The sequence below is a fragment of the Mytilus galloprovincialis genome, chromosome 3, assembly GCF_965363235.1.
Source record: "Mytilus galloprovincialis chromosome 3, xbMytGall1.hap1.1, whole genome shotgun sequence".
Lineage (NCBI taxonomy): Eukaryota > Metazoa > Mollusca > Bivalvia > Mytilida > Mytilidae > Mytilus > Mytilus galloprovincialis.
The window spans coordinates 67,783,887-67,800,242 of record NC_134840.1 but is presented as its reverse complement, the minus strand read 5'-3'; the positions used below and the strand labels follow the sequence as shown (position 1 = coordinate 67,800,242).

Sequence of the window (16,356 nt, the reverse complement as noted above, 5' to 3'; positions counted from 1 at the left end):
AAGTTTGCTGACGTACTTACATTTTCAACTAAAATCAAATGGGCATTTTATTTAGTGAAATTGCATTTAAGAAAGATTGATTTTAGGTCAGCCAGAATATAATAATTCAATTTAAAACAAAAATGTGAAAACATCAGATAATCTTCTCAAATGTCAAGTATGTTTAACGAAAAGAAGTAGAAATAAATGAGTTCTATTCTGAAGTCATCCAAACACAGTTTCCACTTTTCGTTTTATAATTAATTTCAGTAAATACAAAAAGAGATTGTTTTTGACAACAACCACAAAGGAATCGGAAGGATTCCGTGCCTGGAGATGGTTGCGTGACTTGTTTGATATCAGTCATGTTGATATTCTTTACGCTATGCTAGTAATTCTGAAATGAGTTTTAATTGAATTAAATTTCTCATTGTGCTGCAATCGTTAAGTTTTAAGCAATAACCATGACATTTTATGCCGTTGTTAACAATTACATGGTAATTGTAAAGTTTTAAGAGAATGTAAGGCAATATAAACAATCGTTGCATATATTTTTATTAATTTAATCGGACGCATTAAATTGATGATACCACATTGATTAGGGCAATGTGTCCGTTAAAAAACTATCAGAATATCAGGAAAGGCATTATAGACCGGAACAATCACACATTAATGGATATTCTAATGTAGAATATAAAAAAACTTTATAAGGAAGTTATAAAATAAAGAGTTTCAAGTTGTGAAGTTGAAATCATCCTTTCGAACATTTTACGGACTCGATCGCGAGTCGGTTGACCAATATGTAATGTCTGTTTCAAAAATGAAGACGATTATGTTTCTACAATTTACAATTGTATCCTCCTTTACCCCGAAAGTGACATACCGAATTAGACTTACCACCAGGTTTACACTTTCATAAACAACACGACGGGTGCAGCATATGGAGCAGAATCTGATTACCATGTAGTGTTTTGATAACTGTTGTTTGTAAATTAAAATCTTCTGGGTTTTTTTTTTTACACGATGTTGTCTTTTTTCCCACTGGGAAGTTTGAATGTCCCTTTTTGTATCTTTCGTCTCTCTTTTATAACGGACAAAGGTTTGTGCATATTTAAAAGACAATGTCACTTCTTTGGTTCATCAAATTCTTAAATCTGAATGAAAGTGTTTTAAATCTACCTCAAATGTTTAACAGACATAAGGATTTACATTTTCAAGCTTGGCTTGCATCTTGGCATTAATATTTTAGACTTCTTACATTAAGTGCAAAACTTTACTAGATTTGCATACAGTAGATACTTAAGTAAATCCTTAAATATCTACTGTATGCAGTACCTTCCTCTCGTTAATGTTTAAGGTCATGTGATTTTGGTCTGTTATAATGAAAGTTTGAAATGAATAAAAATTGATATCCATTAGTCTATTTCTTTATCGAGTAGACTTGTCAAAACCTTTCTAAAAGTAGTTGACTCTAGTTGATTGTTTTAAGTTTAGTTATTTGTGTCTTTTAGTTTGATATTGTTGATGATTGTGTTCTCGATTTGTCTCTTGTCTTAAGTCGGTTCAGAGTTTGAAATATGTAATGGACACTTCATTATCTTCGAAGACTCTATCTTTATTGTGTTGACTGCTCTTTGTTTCCTAATAAACACTCCTTTACACCCCGATTTGTGTTTATAAGTTTTCTTTTAGTTCAATACAGGAATTAAATACAGAAAGTTTGACAGAAACCATCAAAGTTCAATTGACTATTATTGAATATCAATATCTGTGTCACAGAAAACCAAGGATACGTTCGACTTGTAGTAACCGCAATTTCATCGGATTTTGTCTAATGCTTAGTCCGTTGCTGTGTGTGTTACATTTTAATGTTGTGTCGTTGTTCTCCTCTCAGATTTAATGCGTTTCCCTCAGTTTTAGTTTGTTACCCCGATTTTGTTTTTTGTCCATAGATTTATGAGTTTTGAACAGCGGTATACTACTGTTGCCTTTATTCATCCTCCTTTCTTTGAATGTGAAATCAACAAAAGCGAATTATTATCAGACGTGTACTTGTATGATCAACACACATTAATTCATCTATGGTTTTCAGTCGGGTTCGTTTGGCTCAATCTCTAGTTGTTGTGTGTAATGTTTTTATTATTGTTGTTTGTCTTTTCTTGTTGTTTTTTTTTGGGGGGGGGCATAGTGTTGTCTCTTCTAATTGGAATTATGAATTTCGATTGCCCACTTAAATTGGTATATTCTCTGTCTTTGTATCCATCCGTCTCACTTTCTGTGGCATTGATCCATACAGGTGACCCGCAGTATATTCTTCGTTTGTTTAGTCCTGCTGTACTATCATAAATTCATTGGAGGTATCCGTTGTTATCCTGTGATTTATTATGTAGTCAGCACTTCTGTTTTGACCTGAACTATCATTAATATTGTCATAATTATAAATGAACTGTTTCCAAACTTTGTATTTTTAAAATACTAAGGCTTTTCTCCCTCAGGAATACATTACCTTAGGCTTAGCTGTATTTGTCAAAACTTTTAGGAATTTGTGTCCTCAATGCAAAGTTTATTTACATAGTGTAATGTATCATCATATTATTTATTTATATATTTCTCTGAGTGTTCTTGTGTTTATTTGTATTGTATTCCTGTCGAGTAATATTGTTATATATGCGGTATATTCAGAATTGCCACGTAAGCGGGAGGTTTGACTAGCAATAACACCAAGTTCACCCACTATTAATCTTACAATGTCCTGTACCAAGACAAAAATATGGCAGTTGCGATCAAATTGTTTCCTTCTTGGTATGTGCATTGGATTTTTGTTGCAGTTAAATGTTTCTGTTGTTAAGTTGTGTTCCTTTATCAGTTGTATATTTCCATCGTTTTTAGTTTGTAATCCGGATTTGTTTTTGATTAATCGATGTATAACTTTTGAAAAGCAGTATATTACTGTTGTTTTCATTTATACATATAATGTTGTAACAACTCTTTTAAATTATTTTACTGTCTTTATTAACAAGAAATTAAACTCCAAACAATATTTGTTTATTTGCAACAGTTCTATCATCACAGAATTAATATAATCTATCACAAGATAACCAAAAAATATATCTTCATGGAACTTACATGGAAGACTATCAGATTAAAGTGGGTTATTCTTACAGAATACGATTTCTGAACTTTTAATGTTTATCTAGAAATCTGCATCAATCTTAAAATATATAAATCTCAATGTAGCTAGAATGACAGAGCAGATTACTTTTTGGCGCCAAAAATATAATTTAACAATTTCTATTAGAAATACCCGTATGTGTAAAAACCACATCAATCTTTCATTACTAAAATCTCGACAGAAAGAATATTGGAACTTGTGAAAAAAATGGTTGCCATAAATTTTAATGGGATATAGTTTATTCTAAAAATACTTGTTATACATTAGTATTGACGTTTCTGATAATCTTCCTTGTAACAAGAAATACGTCCATTACATTGTGACAATAAGAGTTTGGCCAACATAGTATTAACAATAGATAACATTAATTACTTGTTGTCGGGAAATACCCGATGTAGTTTCTGATTGATCAAAACTACCTTAGAAACATAAATGCTTAAGTGAATTTATTTATACTTTAAATCATGTTTAACAAACTTTCTTTTTTTCTTCTTCTAATCACCGGATATAACAAACGCAAATTCAGTATAAAACCATGGTATTTCCCCTTCTATTTTCCAGATAAATGACAACCCATTGCTATCACAAAAACAATTAAAAAGATACTTTTAGATGTTTGTAGAAAACAATTCATAAACTGAAAACACTTAACTATAATTGTTCGAAAGATTTGACTTTTAATTTATATCATGAAACGAAAGAATTTGTTGATTAGACTTCTTGTGAATGAACCAATTCAGAAAATCATCTACCGTTTCACTGTTTTGACTTTCTTGAAAATAACATTTCGATCAAACAGAAACATCCGAAACGATAAGTTTCCTAAAAGAAATATCCTTTCTAAAATGGTTCAATCTTTCTCAAATATAGTCAGAATTGCATTTTATACTGACAGTCAAATACTGAATGTATCTGCTTCGTCTTAAAATTCTAATCAGTTATGCAAAACATCAAACACCCTATTTGTATGGTCAAACAAACCTGTGAAAAAAACATATTTGTATCAGAAAAAAAAATTTCAAAAATATGTTTTATAACATTTCTAAAAAATTTGGTACAGATTAAAATGTGGCTTTGAAAATAGACTTTTAACAACTCAAGTACATATGTACATAAACTTATAAAATAATTATTAACAAAAAAGCCAATACTATTTCAATTCAATTTCCAACCAAGAGACTTGCTCAAACATTTTGCATATTTTAAAACTACCAGTGCTTAATAATCTATAAACAAGATTTATACACTTGTCCAAGTCAGTTAATATTATATGATTTTTGTAATCGATTCAGATTATAAGGATGAATAGTGCTTCTGCAAATTTCACTATATATACACAGACAAGGCTATACTATTATTTTAAATGGATAATTCCATTAAATAAAGTTATGGTCTTGTGTGTTATATATCACCAGAATCCCTTTATATATTTTTTTTTAAAGAAACAACATGTTTATGTGTTTCTTTTTATCGGCTTTCGCGATTTATTTCATTTTCGCGGTATTTTCATGCTTTTAGAGTTTCATGAAGTCTCTTGACCTTGAATAACTTATTGTGATTCTCCTCATCGCTGACTTGATTGTCATAGGGTGCTGTCTTTGTACCATGAAGGATGAGAGTCCATTCAAAGAAAGATCCAGTGTCTACGGCGTTGTTCTTACCCTCAGCCAGAGTTATTTGAAGCTTCCAGCGTCCACGTGCATTTTCAGCCCAAGTGTGTGTTGTCATGAAAGGCCATCTAGTGAAACCGTTCTTATGGTCGTCGTCATTTGGACGTTGGCTTAGGATCATTGAGCTAAAAGAAATAAATATGAAATAATATTTCAATGAAATGTCGACGATTTTTAACAAATGTAGTCACTGGAAAAGTTGCACAATGCGTGTCCATAAAACCTTATGAAAAATTCATGCATTGAATTGCATGACGATCACCTTAACCGATATTTGATGATAAATAAAAAAAAAAAAAAAAAACAAGTTAGTCCTTTAAGCCTTCCTAAGAGCCTCGTTTTCTTAGACTGTAATTTGTGTTGACTTGTATCTACGGATATTAATTCTGCAGAATTTAAAGACTTTAACTTATTTAATTGCTTTGTGATGTATGTAATGCATTGTAGTCCGACTTGCTTCCTCGCAGACATTATAAGGATAGATTCGCAGTTTATTTAGAAGAAACATCCGGTTATTTTATACTTCTTGAGTTATTTGAAAGGAAACGATGTATCAAAAAATTAAACCCTTTGGTAGTATCAGTTAATAAAAAACAAATCGAGACAGACAGAAAGTATATTTGAATAAAGAAGAATATTAACATAGAAATAAAAAAAAATGCGAGAAGATAATTGCTTGTTTAACAAAAATGTAAACTTTACATTAGATAATACACAGATTTTTTAATTCATATGGCATATTATTCTAAAAAGTTATTTGATAGAATAACGATTCTTACAGTCATCTTCCTTCTCTAGTGGAGAGGATTGCAACAAGATATGCCTTTTACAATAATGTTTATAAAAACAAAATCACTGCGGGCAAATGTTTGTACTTGCGGAATATTATGATCAGTTCAAATGCTATTAGGTACATTGTTTTAATGAAACGTTTCATACTCAGTAGTGCCTTTTCAATAACAAAGCTTAATTTCGATATTAATTTTGTTGATAGAGAATACATATTAATGGCATTGGCGTTTTTGTGTGATTTTTTGTTGTTGAGTCGTCACTACTATTATAACTTAAGAAATGGATACGGAATTATAACAGTTGTGTTATCTCTTTTTGGATATCTACGAGTCGACTACTTTGATTAAGCATTTGAAGTAGCCAACTAATCTTTGAAATGTAGAATTTCTCTATTAAACTTTTACCTTAAAATTATATAAAGACGGTTATTTCAGAACGTGGAGTTAATAAATAAACGCATCATGCGTAAGAAAAGACTTACGTGGTGTTCATTGGAGAAGTTATAAACATAACAATGTTGCCTCTGTATGTAGACTTGACAGTGACAAATGCCTGAACATGCTCCAAGTAGTTAACCTCGTTAGATTTACCAGAACAAGCATCTGTATCTATATGCATCTGTATAGGTTGGTTTGTACCAAATTGCCTAAAGAAAGAAAATTATATACAAAGGTATTTGTAAATAAAAACATTACATCATTACTATTTAGTCTATTTGTGATAATATCCATTGGACGTGGCTCGGTACTTATACATCCCGTCATTGTTTTATTGTTCTACGGGGGAAAATGGATTCTTGTCTTTCGTTTTTGCTTATGTGCTCTGTTTTATACATGCCTTTTTGTTTTATTCTTTGATGATATATTTGTTTGTTTTATAGTGATTTTGATTATAACACAATGTCACTGCTGAACCCCTTTTTCGACATTTTTACCTATTACGTTTGTTTGTTTTCTTTACACATGGATGTCAATATGATGGATTTTTATGCGAATTTAATACAAGTGAGAGGATTAGATAGCATTTAAACCAACTTTAATCCACCATTTTCTACAAAAAAAAATAGCTGTATCCAGTCAGGAATATGACAGTTGTTTGTTCAATGGTTTGATGCATATGTGTGAGAGCTTTTGATTTGTCTATTGATCAGGGAATTATCATGTTAATTGTCCTAAGAGTTCGGTATTTTTGTTATTTTACATTTTATCATAACATGTAAAGCAAGAAACTAGTATGAAAGGAACGAAAACCAAAAAGTTGCACATCCACTTTTGTTCATGCTTTTTGAATGGGACGATCTTTATTGTTTATCACACAACACTTGACGATAACGAATACAAAAATATATGTTTTACGGGTTAAAAGTATGAAAATTTTAACAGGAAAAGCGAAATATTTACATTTTCTCTGTAACGCTACCAGCAGTGCAATGAAATCTTTCTGGGAGTGGCTTCCATTTTCTTGATAAATCTACCATTGCACCGGCATCCATTACACCATAACCAAACAGATGGTTGAACTGCAGACCTGCTCCGTTAAACTTCCAATGGTGTTTCAAGTACGGGTCAAACAGACGGTTTCTTTTGGATGAGAGCACAGTTATATGTTGTACATCTCTCCATGTTAATTCTCGGCTAAAATTAAAAATTGTTAGATTAGAAAATAAAAAAAAAAACATTTCAGATCTGTTAACTATCGGAGCTCTGATACGAAAGATAATGTATACTGTTGTTCAGTAGTTATAAATCAGTTACGCGGAATCGAATTAGGGTCACCAAAAAAAAAAAACCCGAGGGAAACACCCGAGGGAAGTGTAGGAGGAAAAAGTAAAATCACAAAAATACTAAACTCCGAGGAAAATTCAAAACGGAAAGTCCCTAATCAAATGGCAAAATCAAAAGATAAAACACATTAAACAATTGGACAACAACTGTCGTATTCCTGACTTAGTATATGCATTTTCAAATGTAGAAAAATGTGGATTGAACTAAATGTACTGATTGCATTTTTTGTTTTGCTGCAACAATAATTTTATCAGAAAACTCTGTCATTTCATGAAGACTGCCCATGTTTGTGTCATTCTTTTAGATAACAAAATCACTTAGTTTAAACCGCTCCTTATTTTTATATCGATTCGTAATATCATCAATTTCAAATGGGAAACAGATCGCATTCAATATATTGAATTGAATTTATAGTAAACTGACAACACTATTCGTTTCGCACTTATAAACAAACTAAAAAGAGGAGAAAACACACAAAATTATAACTTTAAACAATTACGAATTAAAAAAGCTATTCGTGAAATTCTGGAATAAAGCATTTTTTTTTTTAAATTTGTTAACATTGAAATTGACAAAGAACCTCCCTTTACATATAATTAATAAAAAATTAATAAAATATTCTAAATTTGTTTAAAGATTTATTGACTGTCAGCCAATATCGATTATTAGATATGGAAGTAAATACAGAAAGGTGTTTAATTAGTTATAAAATTGAAAATTGTTTCAAATAATGAAGTTAGCATTCATTCATTGTCAACATTAATGAACAATTCATCTAACGATTATGGAAATTTGAGCTTAATTTGTCCTTGGAGATAATCCAATACGCCTACAACAAACAGATAATGTAAACATAAGGGGATAGAAATATTTTTATCAACATACGGTGTTATTGTCTGATCCTACTGAGTATTTGTGTTTGGAAACCAACAATGTTTCTGCGTATTATTCAGCTTAATTGCATGCTATCAAGCTATGGTATTTTTCCGATGGCTATAATCAAACGAAAGTGTCAAAAAGGAAATTAATTCGGATTAACAGGATAGGATACCCAGTCAAAAGCCAAATTACAACAAACAATTTGGAAAATATAACGGTTTATTCATTAAATAGAAAATGCAGAGTCTATGGTGATGACGACTATTATACAAAACATATACAAAGTACTCATAAGGGAATAACCAAAAGTGATGAAAAGATAAAATAATACTAGCTTAATAATAGAAACATTATCATTTTAATATAGCAATTGCTGTTGAACTTAACTGTTCTCAATGAAAAATGCAGTTACTAGGAATTGAAGTCAAATAAATACGTTTGTTAGTGGGATGTGCTAGTCTCATTTTATAACAAACTTAGTAATAGTCATGTTATACTGACAATTTAATCCTAATGTACGTTGAAGTTGACACGGTAGTATTTGCATTCCGGAATTTAGGTTGCTCTAATGTGTACCCTACTTCACTCAATATATCTGAACAGCGTGATTGGACAAAAACTACAGTATCAACTGAACATACTTTACCAAACTAATGGATGGATTAGGTTTAGAAAAATGTGAAATAATTTTACATACAGGTGAACATGAAATTTTGATAATTTTTTGAAATTTTGTATTCACTGCACGATAAAAGACATAAAAGCACGAATGGCCTTAGGTTTTTGCCGATAGCAAAACACTGTAAACGGTCATGATACATATTCAAATTCATTTCTGAAAATTATGATGAACATTCTTCGGTTAACTGTGTATGTAGAATTTTGGGCAGGTAAGAAAGTGGTGAACATTCTTAAAACGCTGTCATTATCCATATGGGTCAGGAAATACTACCGTGCCACATGTAAGACCTACTATAGAGCTTCAAGCTGGCAAACTAGCATGGAATGACAATTTTAACAAAACATGTTGCAATTGCAGAAACCAAATCGTCTAAGTGTTAAAAAAACCCATAAGATTATCAGAATTTTAAGATTTCAAGTAACAGCATTTTCATTTGACAAATGACGAAATGGAAACGTTTTCAATAACCTTATTGATAAAGATATTGATCACAGATGACAGGAAAGTTAATGATATATTTCACAAAAACTGAGATAATGGGTTCACATTTCACTTTTTCTTCTACAAATTATCAATCAACAAATCTACGTCATCACAGATCTCTGATTTAATTACACATAAAAGAAATATCAATAAACTTTTCAGGTGTCAAACAACACGTAATGACAGTGATAGTTCATTATTCTTCTGTCTTTGCTATCAGTACGTAATATCCGCCATCATGTTTATTCTCCGTGAATAATTGTATTAATCACCAGAAACGCTTGGTAGCAGAAATAATAGTCTCTGATGTCCTATAGATCACAAACCAATATCCTTAATACAAATGACGCCTGCCAATTTACGGCAACTAATTGTTATAAATATCAACGGTATTCTAAATATATAATTTTGTATAGAATTGGTCTTTTTAACGACTCACTTCAGGAATGAAGACATCGGTTCACTGTATCAGATAATTTTTTTACGGAAGTCCTGATACAATTAATTTCTTTCTGCAACGTAAGACTTTTTTCAACATACTCAATTCAATTAACATCAGATGAACATTAAATTGTTTAATAAATAACGATAAAATATTTCTTTTTTTTATACAATATTTTTAAAGATAAATACAGTGAAAAAAAATCATTACAGATACCAGGCTTATAACTTGGTTAAATAAATAATGGCTTACTTTGCTTCAATAGCTAAGGCATAAACACCCGCAGCTTCCGGTGCAGCAGCGGAAGTTCCGGAATGGGTCGTGGTACAATTGTTGTACAGGTCTGTTGTTGCCTATGAAGAAACATTTATGACTGATTATTAATAATGGAGAAACCAAAGAATATTTTTTCAAGCATCAGTTAAAAGATCTTAAAACGAAAATCCATATAACCGCTAAACTTATTGTCAAAGAGAAAAGAAATTTTGAAAATCGTTTTGTCTATTTATCAACTGATAGTTATTTATATGTCTAGTGAAACACATTTTCATTAACAGTAGCTTAAAGCAGGAATATATATCTTACCACACCAGCGTCTCTCAGTGTGCTTTTACCGTTGCTGAAGGTTGATGCTAGAGTTGATGAGCATGATTCGTCATATCCGGCCGTTTGACCATCATTAGTTGCAGAGTTGATAGAAACAGTCCACATACTGGCAGCATATCCGTCACAATTACAATCATCATCAGCTCCTCCATCACCGGAAGCCCAGACATATATATTACCTTTGCCATGTCGACCCTATAATATCAAATGTTATATCATCAGTCACAAAGAGTATGACGGTTTAATTCTGAACCAAAAATAAGTGACTAGTTTTATAGAATACAGAATCCTAATAGAAGAAAATAAGCACTGAATATAGGTGTTTATGACATATTCAAATAAAAATCTGCTATGAATTTAATAGCATATCTGGTAAAGAAAATGAAATGAAAATACGAAACTGGAAAACATTGCAAAAAAAGGCCAGGAGTGAAGAGAAAAAAGGTTTTGTTACTTAAACAACAAAGCATGAATAATTATTGATCAATAAGGTAATGTCATTCACTAGATAAGGAGGGGGTCTACATGATAATTACTGTCCCTCCCAAAAACAAAATTAGAAAAAAAGAAAAAGTGAATTAAACATATTGAAAGAGATTTTAATACGGCTTGTTACGTAAAATATCAAAAATTAGCAAAGATGTTTTCCTTCTAGTGAAAAACGGATGAATTCGACATTTAAAACGATCGTTCACATTATTTGGTTAGCTGATACAAAAGGTATCAGATGAACAATGACATGCTTTCGCTGTTTAAGACTATAGAGTCAATAGAAAATTTGCATAATTTGAAAATTTATAGGTTTGGTCCTATTCGCAGTTGGTTTCTAGATTCGCATGGCGGATGTTGTATATAAAAGAGAGACAACAAATTCTAAAGTCGAAAACAAACACTGGGGCAGAAAAAACGCGACACTGGACGCTCGTCATGTCACTTAAATAAAACAAGAGTCGGTTATTCTGTCGACGCACCAGAGATTCGCCTCGTTTGATGTTAATGCAATTCCATCTCTTAATTAGTATAAACAATGGATTAATTTTTGAAAATCGTAAGAAAGTATTCGTGCCTCATATTTATGCACTTTTCAAAAGACAGTTTGCTTTCAGTAAAATACATTGTCTATTGATGTGGAAGAAATCATCTTAAGAAGATCAAAAGAAACAAAAGTATTATGTCATACATCGGTAATCAAAGGTTTGGTATTTCAAACTACAAAAGATGATTTAATATCAGAAGAAGCTGCACAACCACTGTAAACGATTCGATCAAATGATCGCTTAGATGTCAGGCCAAGTAATAAGCAAAATAGCAAAATAAGATATTACGAATAAAAAAGAATAAGATATCAACGTTAGAAATGTACTGCTTGAAGGACATATCGGATATGCAGTAATACATAGTTTCTGAAGCGGTATTCACACTGATAAGTTGTTTCAATGTTATCAGTCAGTTGCATTTATATCATTAATAACACGTACAGAATCAGCATTTTATATGTGCATGTCTAAGCAGCAGCAAATTCTAAAATCTTGAACCATCCACATAAGGGAAACATGTTCCTTATCTTCTAAGAGGCATTCCATGCACATCATCTTAGTGATGGTGAAAATAAAATTTTCCATAGAAATATGACGACAATGAATTTGCCACTTGAAATTAAAATTACCTGATTAATCAAATGCTTAAATTGACAGTTAAAGCTATTATTCATACTAAATGCACGAGACAAGATAAGGGTCTTATCATTGACAAAGTCATATATGACTGAAGAAGGTTTACAATATATCTCTATTGATTTTCTACATTTGAATAGAGTCATTGCAGAACCACTTCATACAGTTCAGATGACAACATCATGGACATATTACACAAACCAACTGGCATAACTAAACAACTTAGATAAAAACGTATGGTGTTAAATGTCGCTATTTTCAATTTATCATGAAAAAACATACCTCGTTTACGCCTTTGACAATTGCCCTCATCGTCATGTTTCTTGGTCCATCTACAGTTTTACCATCATCTGTTGGCCCCCAACTGGCGCTGTATATATCTATGTCATTTGGCATGTGACTCATAGCATTAGCTTCAATAAGATCGGTCATGAAAGGCTGATCTAGCATTCGAAGACCTAAAATGATTTGTTTGATAGTTTGTAGAGGCTGGAGAAAAACTATGCAAACAAAATATTGGGAAAGGTTTGCTTCCCCCAATGATGTATTATTCTTTTATTGCTGGTATAAATTGAGCAAATTTTAACAAATTACGCAATAGGTTTGATCCCTCTTTAGACAATAACATTCAAAACCAAGAAGTAAACAAAGACTCATAAGGCCAAAGGACATTTACATCAACAGTTAAAAATAAATAAGAAACAACACGAACTCCACTAAAAACCGGGAGTGAAATCTGGTGCTCCGGAAGAGTAAGTATTTCCTGCACCGTATACGGCACCCGTCGTGTTATTTCTTTGTTCAGTTCGGTAATGATGGAAGGTTATTATGACTGAGGAAAAATATCAGATATGATTTCTGACACACTTTTGTCATAATGGCAAATCAGCTCATGATGGCGATCGTAAAATTTATTGAGTGATGACCTTAATTTGATTGATTCATAGCCCTGTCTTAGCAACTTTTGAGAAAGCAGTATCCCTTATTCAACAAAATCAACGTACTTTGAGCTAGCTCTAGAGAAACGCATCAATTGAGACACATATACTCCAAATGCTGGTGCCGCTGGGATGTTGCTACACAGAAATGGAAAGTTTAATATAGGAAAATTAAAATCATCGCGTTTGTCATAAATTTTGGTATTCAACCTACCATTAGTAGTCATTTCGAGAAAAAGGTCTAAATATGAAGTAGATTTATCTGTGTCGGTAGTAATTTTAATTTCAAGTTCACTTGGATATATTAAATGTAAGTGATCACTGAACATATTATTAGTAAGAGACAGTACATCATCAATATACCGAAAGGTGAAACTAAAAGACTGTGCTAATTTCTTTTTTCCTTTCTGTACAAGCCCTTGGATAAATTCTGCTTCATAGGAATACAAAAATAAAATCTGCAAGTAGCTGACGAAAGTTTCGGATATGTGCTAATCTAGTATGAGTAAATCCTGAAACTGAGCACAAAACTAAACCAGGACAGAACATCAGGTTTTGTTTATAAACATAAGAAAATGTGATATGATTGACAATGAGACAGCTCTCTACCAGAGACCAAATGACATAGAAGTTAATAAGTATGGATCACCGTATGGCCTTGTTTGTTTTATCTTATTTTATCATGAAGTAATTGGAATATAGATGTTCAATAAGGGATTTTCAAAAATGTTTGATCATCAAATTTGTTGTCCTAATCAAACACTTACCAGCAACTTTGGAATTATAAGCAACACCAACACCGCAGACATTATTATCACGTGCAGCTGCTACTTCACCCGCGCAACGTGTACCATGGCTGAAATATTTAAATTTATATTTTATGTAAAAAAGAAGATGTGGTATGATTTGCAATGAGACAACTCTCACAAAAAGAACAAATGTTTATTTGTATTTTAAATATATTTTTGATAGAATGATATATAAATATATAAATTTTCAGACAATCTGTCTGCAGCCGAATACAAGAAACAGGAATTTTGATATCATAGAACTGTTTTTACATTTCAATTACAATATAAGAAAATACTACTTTGGATTACAAATGATATGGAAATGAAACGAAACGTCTTTGCGGGGGGTCAAAAAATGACAAATGTAATCGGACTCAGAGATGAATTTTGTTTCTTTCAGAGGAAATGAATAATTTATGAGTTGTAAAAATGTCCACCACAAGAATAACATGAATATCTTAGTTCTTAAGCACTATCAACATTGGTATTTCTTCAAATCATTGAACCCATTTAGAGTGAAAATGTAAATCAGTCATAAGCATTTACATGTGGAATCGGAGTTTCTATTGCAGAATTTCTCAATCATTCTATTAAGAAATGAATAATTAGGATTTATAACAAATTGATTTTATGCCAGACGATGTCGCTGATCAAATATTATAAGTTTTAATCTCGCCATTTTATATTCTCATGTTATCAAGTGAAAATATCATAATTAGTCCTGATGTTGTGTAAAAGTTACAGATTTTGGACATGAACATTAATCAGGAGAAATTTTAAGTGGAAACCTACTTTTACGGATTAGATCAATTAACTATTATTATTTCATATGACACAAAAATTTTAAGCGCAAAGCATTTTATTTAATTTTGAAAACCTTTTAAAAGAAAAAGAAAGTTAATTGCTTTTCCAGGTTAATCGCCTTTCCCAGGTTAATAGCAGGATTATTAGTTTAAATTGTTTCATGTTGCTATTTTTCATGTTCACTGCACTGGAATTAAAAGTGATTAATGAAATCTAAATTATATTCCTCAAAATGATTATATAATAACACTACAATCTGTATCAATACTAAAATGCATTAGTTCAATTGATTTAGAATGCACAAGGATTATTTCCGAGAATATTGATGTCAATCATGGACGTGAACTTTAAAACATTATAATACAGAAGTGCAATCCGGGAGACCAAATCGACAAAAAATGATATATCTTTCATCTAAATCATTCTTATAAGAACAATCCTCAGAGCCTAATATGTTCTAAAATATTTAAAGATCACTAGTTAGTAAAATTTGCCATTCTAATCTATTTTGTCTGATTCCCATTACAATATATCCTGAGAAATCGAATTTATTGGGAATATCAAAACAAAGCCTAGTATTAACTTCCTGTTTATGAGATTGTCTTATAAAGATAATGGATTCTTTTACAGAAATCTCATACGGAGAGGACATGAAACTTTATGATCGATGTCATGTTAAAAGGAATTAAACATTGCTTTGCTTTCCGGAATGATTGATACCCAATGAAATTACTGAATGAGAATGTAAAAGAAACATAATGCTATTTGTTCATATTAGGGAAATGAATTCGATAGAGAATTTATTTTCCCTTTTTAATTTCAATGATATTGAGTTTTGTAAGAGGAAATTAATAATTACATGTATAGGTTATATATTAATTTCAGTTCATTTTTCTTGAATATCCCTTTTCGGTATATTTTCGTCTCTATTTAGAGTTATGTCCGTACGTTTTAAACCATATTGCCCTGTTTGACTTTCCATTCCCCAAAATATATTAAAGATTTGAAAAATGGAATTTACTTTTAATTCCAGAATCCAGTATCATGACATCATTTGTTGTGATACCACGACTTCAGTCGCGTGTAAAAACGAAAAAAGGATTACTTTCAAAATAAAGTTAATTAAAATATTTCCAATCTGAACACCTAAAGCGAAACATCAATCGTGTATCATCCGTGGCAAGACAGAGTGTACAAAAAATAGTTGAATATTTAATCGAGTAAAATAGCAAGATAGGAAGAAAAAACAAACTCCAAGGAAAATTTTAAACGGAAAGACTTTCATCAAATGACAAAATCAAAATCTCAAACACATCAAACTTTTGAAAGCAACTTTTTCCCTAAATAATTTATTCCTGACTTACCTATTAAACCATGTGTCTGTATAACGTGGATATGGGTAAGGGTCGTTACTGCTAAAATCATAACTGGCTTTTGCATTCTGTAATCAAAACAAAAACCGAAATATAGTACTATAACCACAAATACATTGTATGCATAGAAAACCAGTTACTCTCTTATGACCGAACACAGCTTCATATTATAATGATGAAGATATAAATAAGAAGACTTAACGTTTACATATGATTATACTATGTAGAAAAAATATCAGAAAAATTTTACTGTAAACGATTCTTATAGTTCTTTTTTTACAAACATTA

The 16,356-nt window shown here is 31.2% G+C and overlaps 1 protein-coding gene across 1 annotated transcript in view; it reads right to left on the bottom strand.

Moving 5' to 3' along the window:
• Positions 1–4,512: 4,512 nt before the first annotated feature.
• The window catches only part of LOC143068709 (neuroendocrine convertase 2-like), a 34,190-nt gene continuing 22,346 nt past the window's right edge, over positions 4,513–16,356 (bottom strand). The window contains exons 6-13 of the mRNA XM_076242971.1: positions 16,060–16,136; positions 13,868–13,956; positions 12,445–12,620; positions 10,469–10,684; positions 10,136–10,236; positions 7,014–7,247; positions 6,095–6,259; positions 4,513–4,946 (exon numbers count right to left, since the gene is read on the bottom strand). Coding sequence (XP_076099086.1) covers positions 4,658–4,946; positions 6,095–6,259; positions 7,014–7,247; positions 10,136–10,236; positions 10,469–10,684; positions 12,445–12,620; positions 13,868–13,956; positions 16,060–16,136 — 1,347 coding nt within the window. The 3' untranslated portion in view covers positions 4,513–4,657. The remainder of the gene's footprint in view (positions 4,947–6,094; positions 6,260–7,013; positions 7,248–10,135; positions 10,237–10,468; positions 10,685–12,444; positions 12,621–13,867; positions 13,957–16,059; positions 16,137–16,356) is intronic.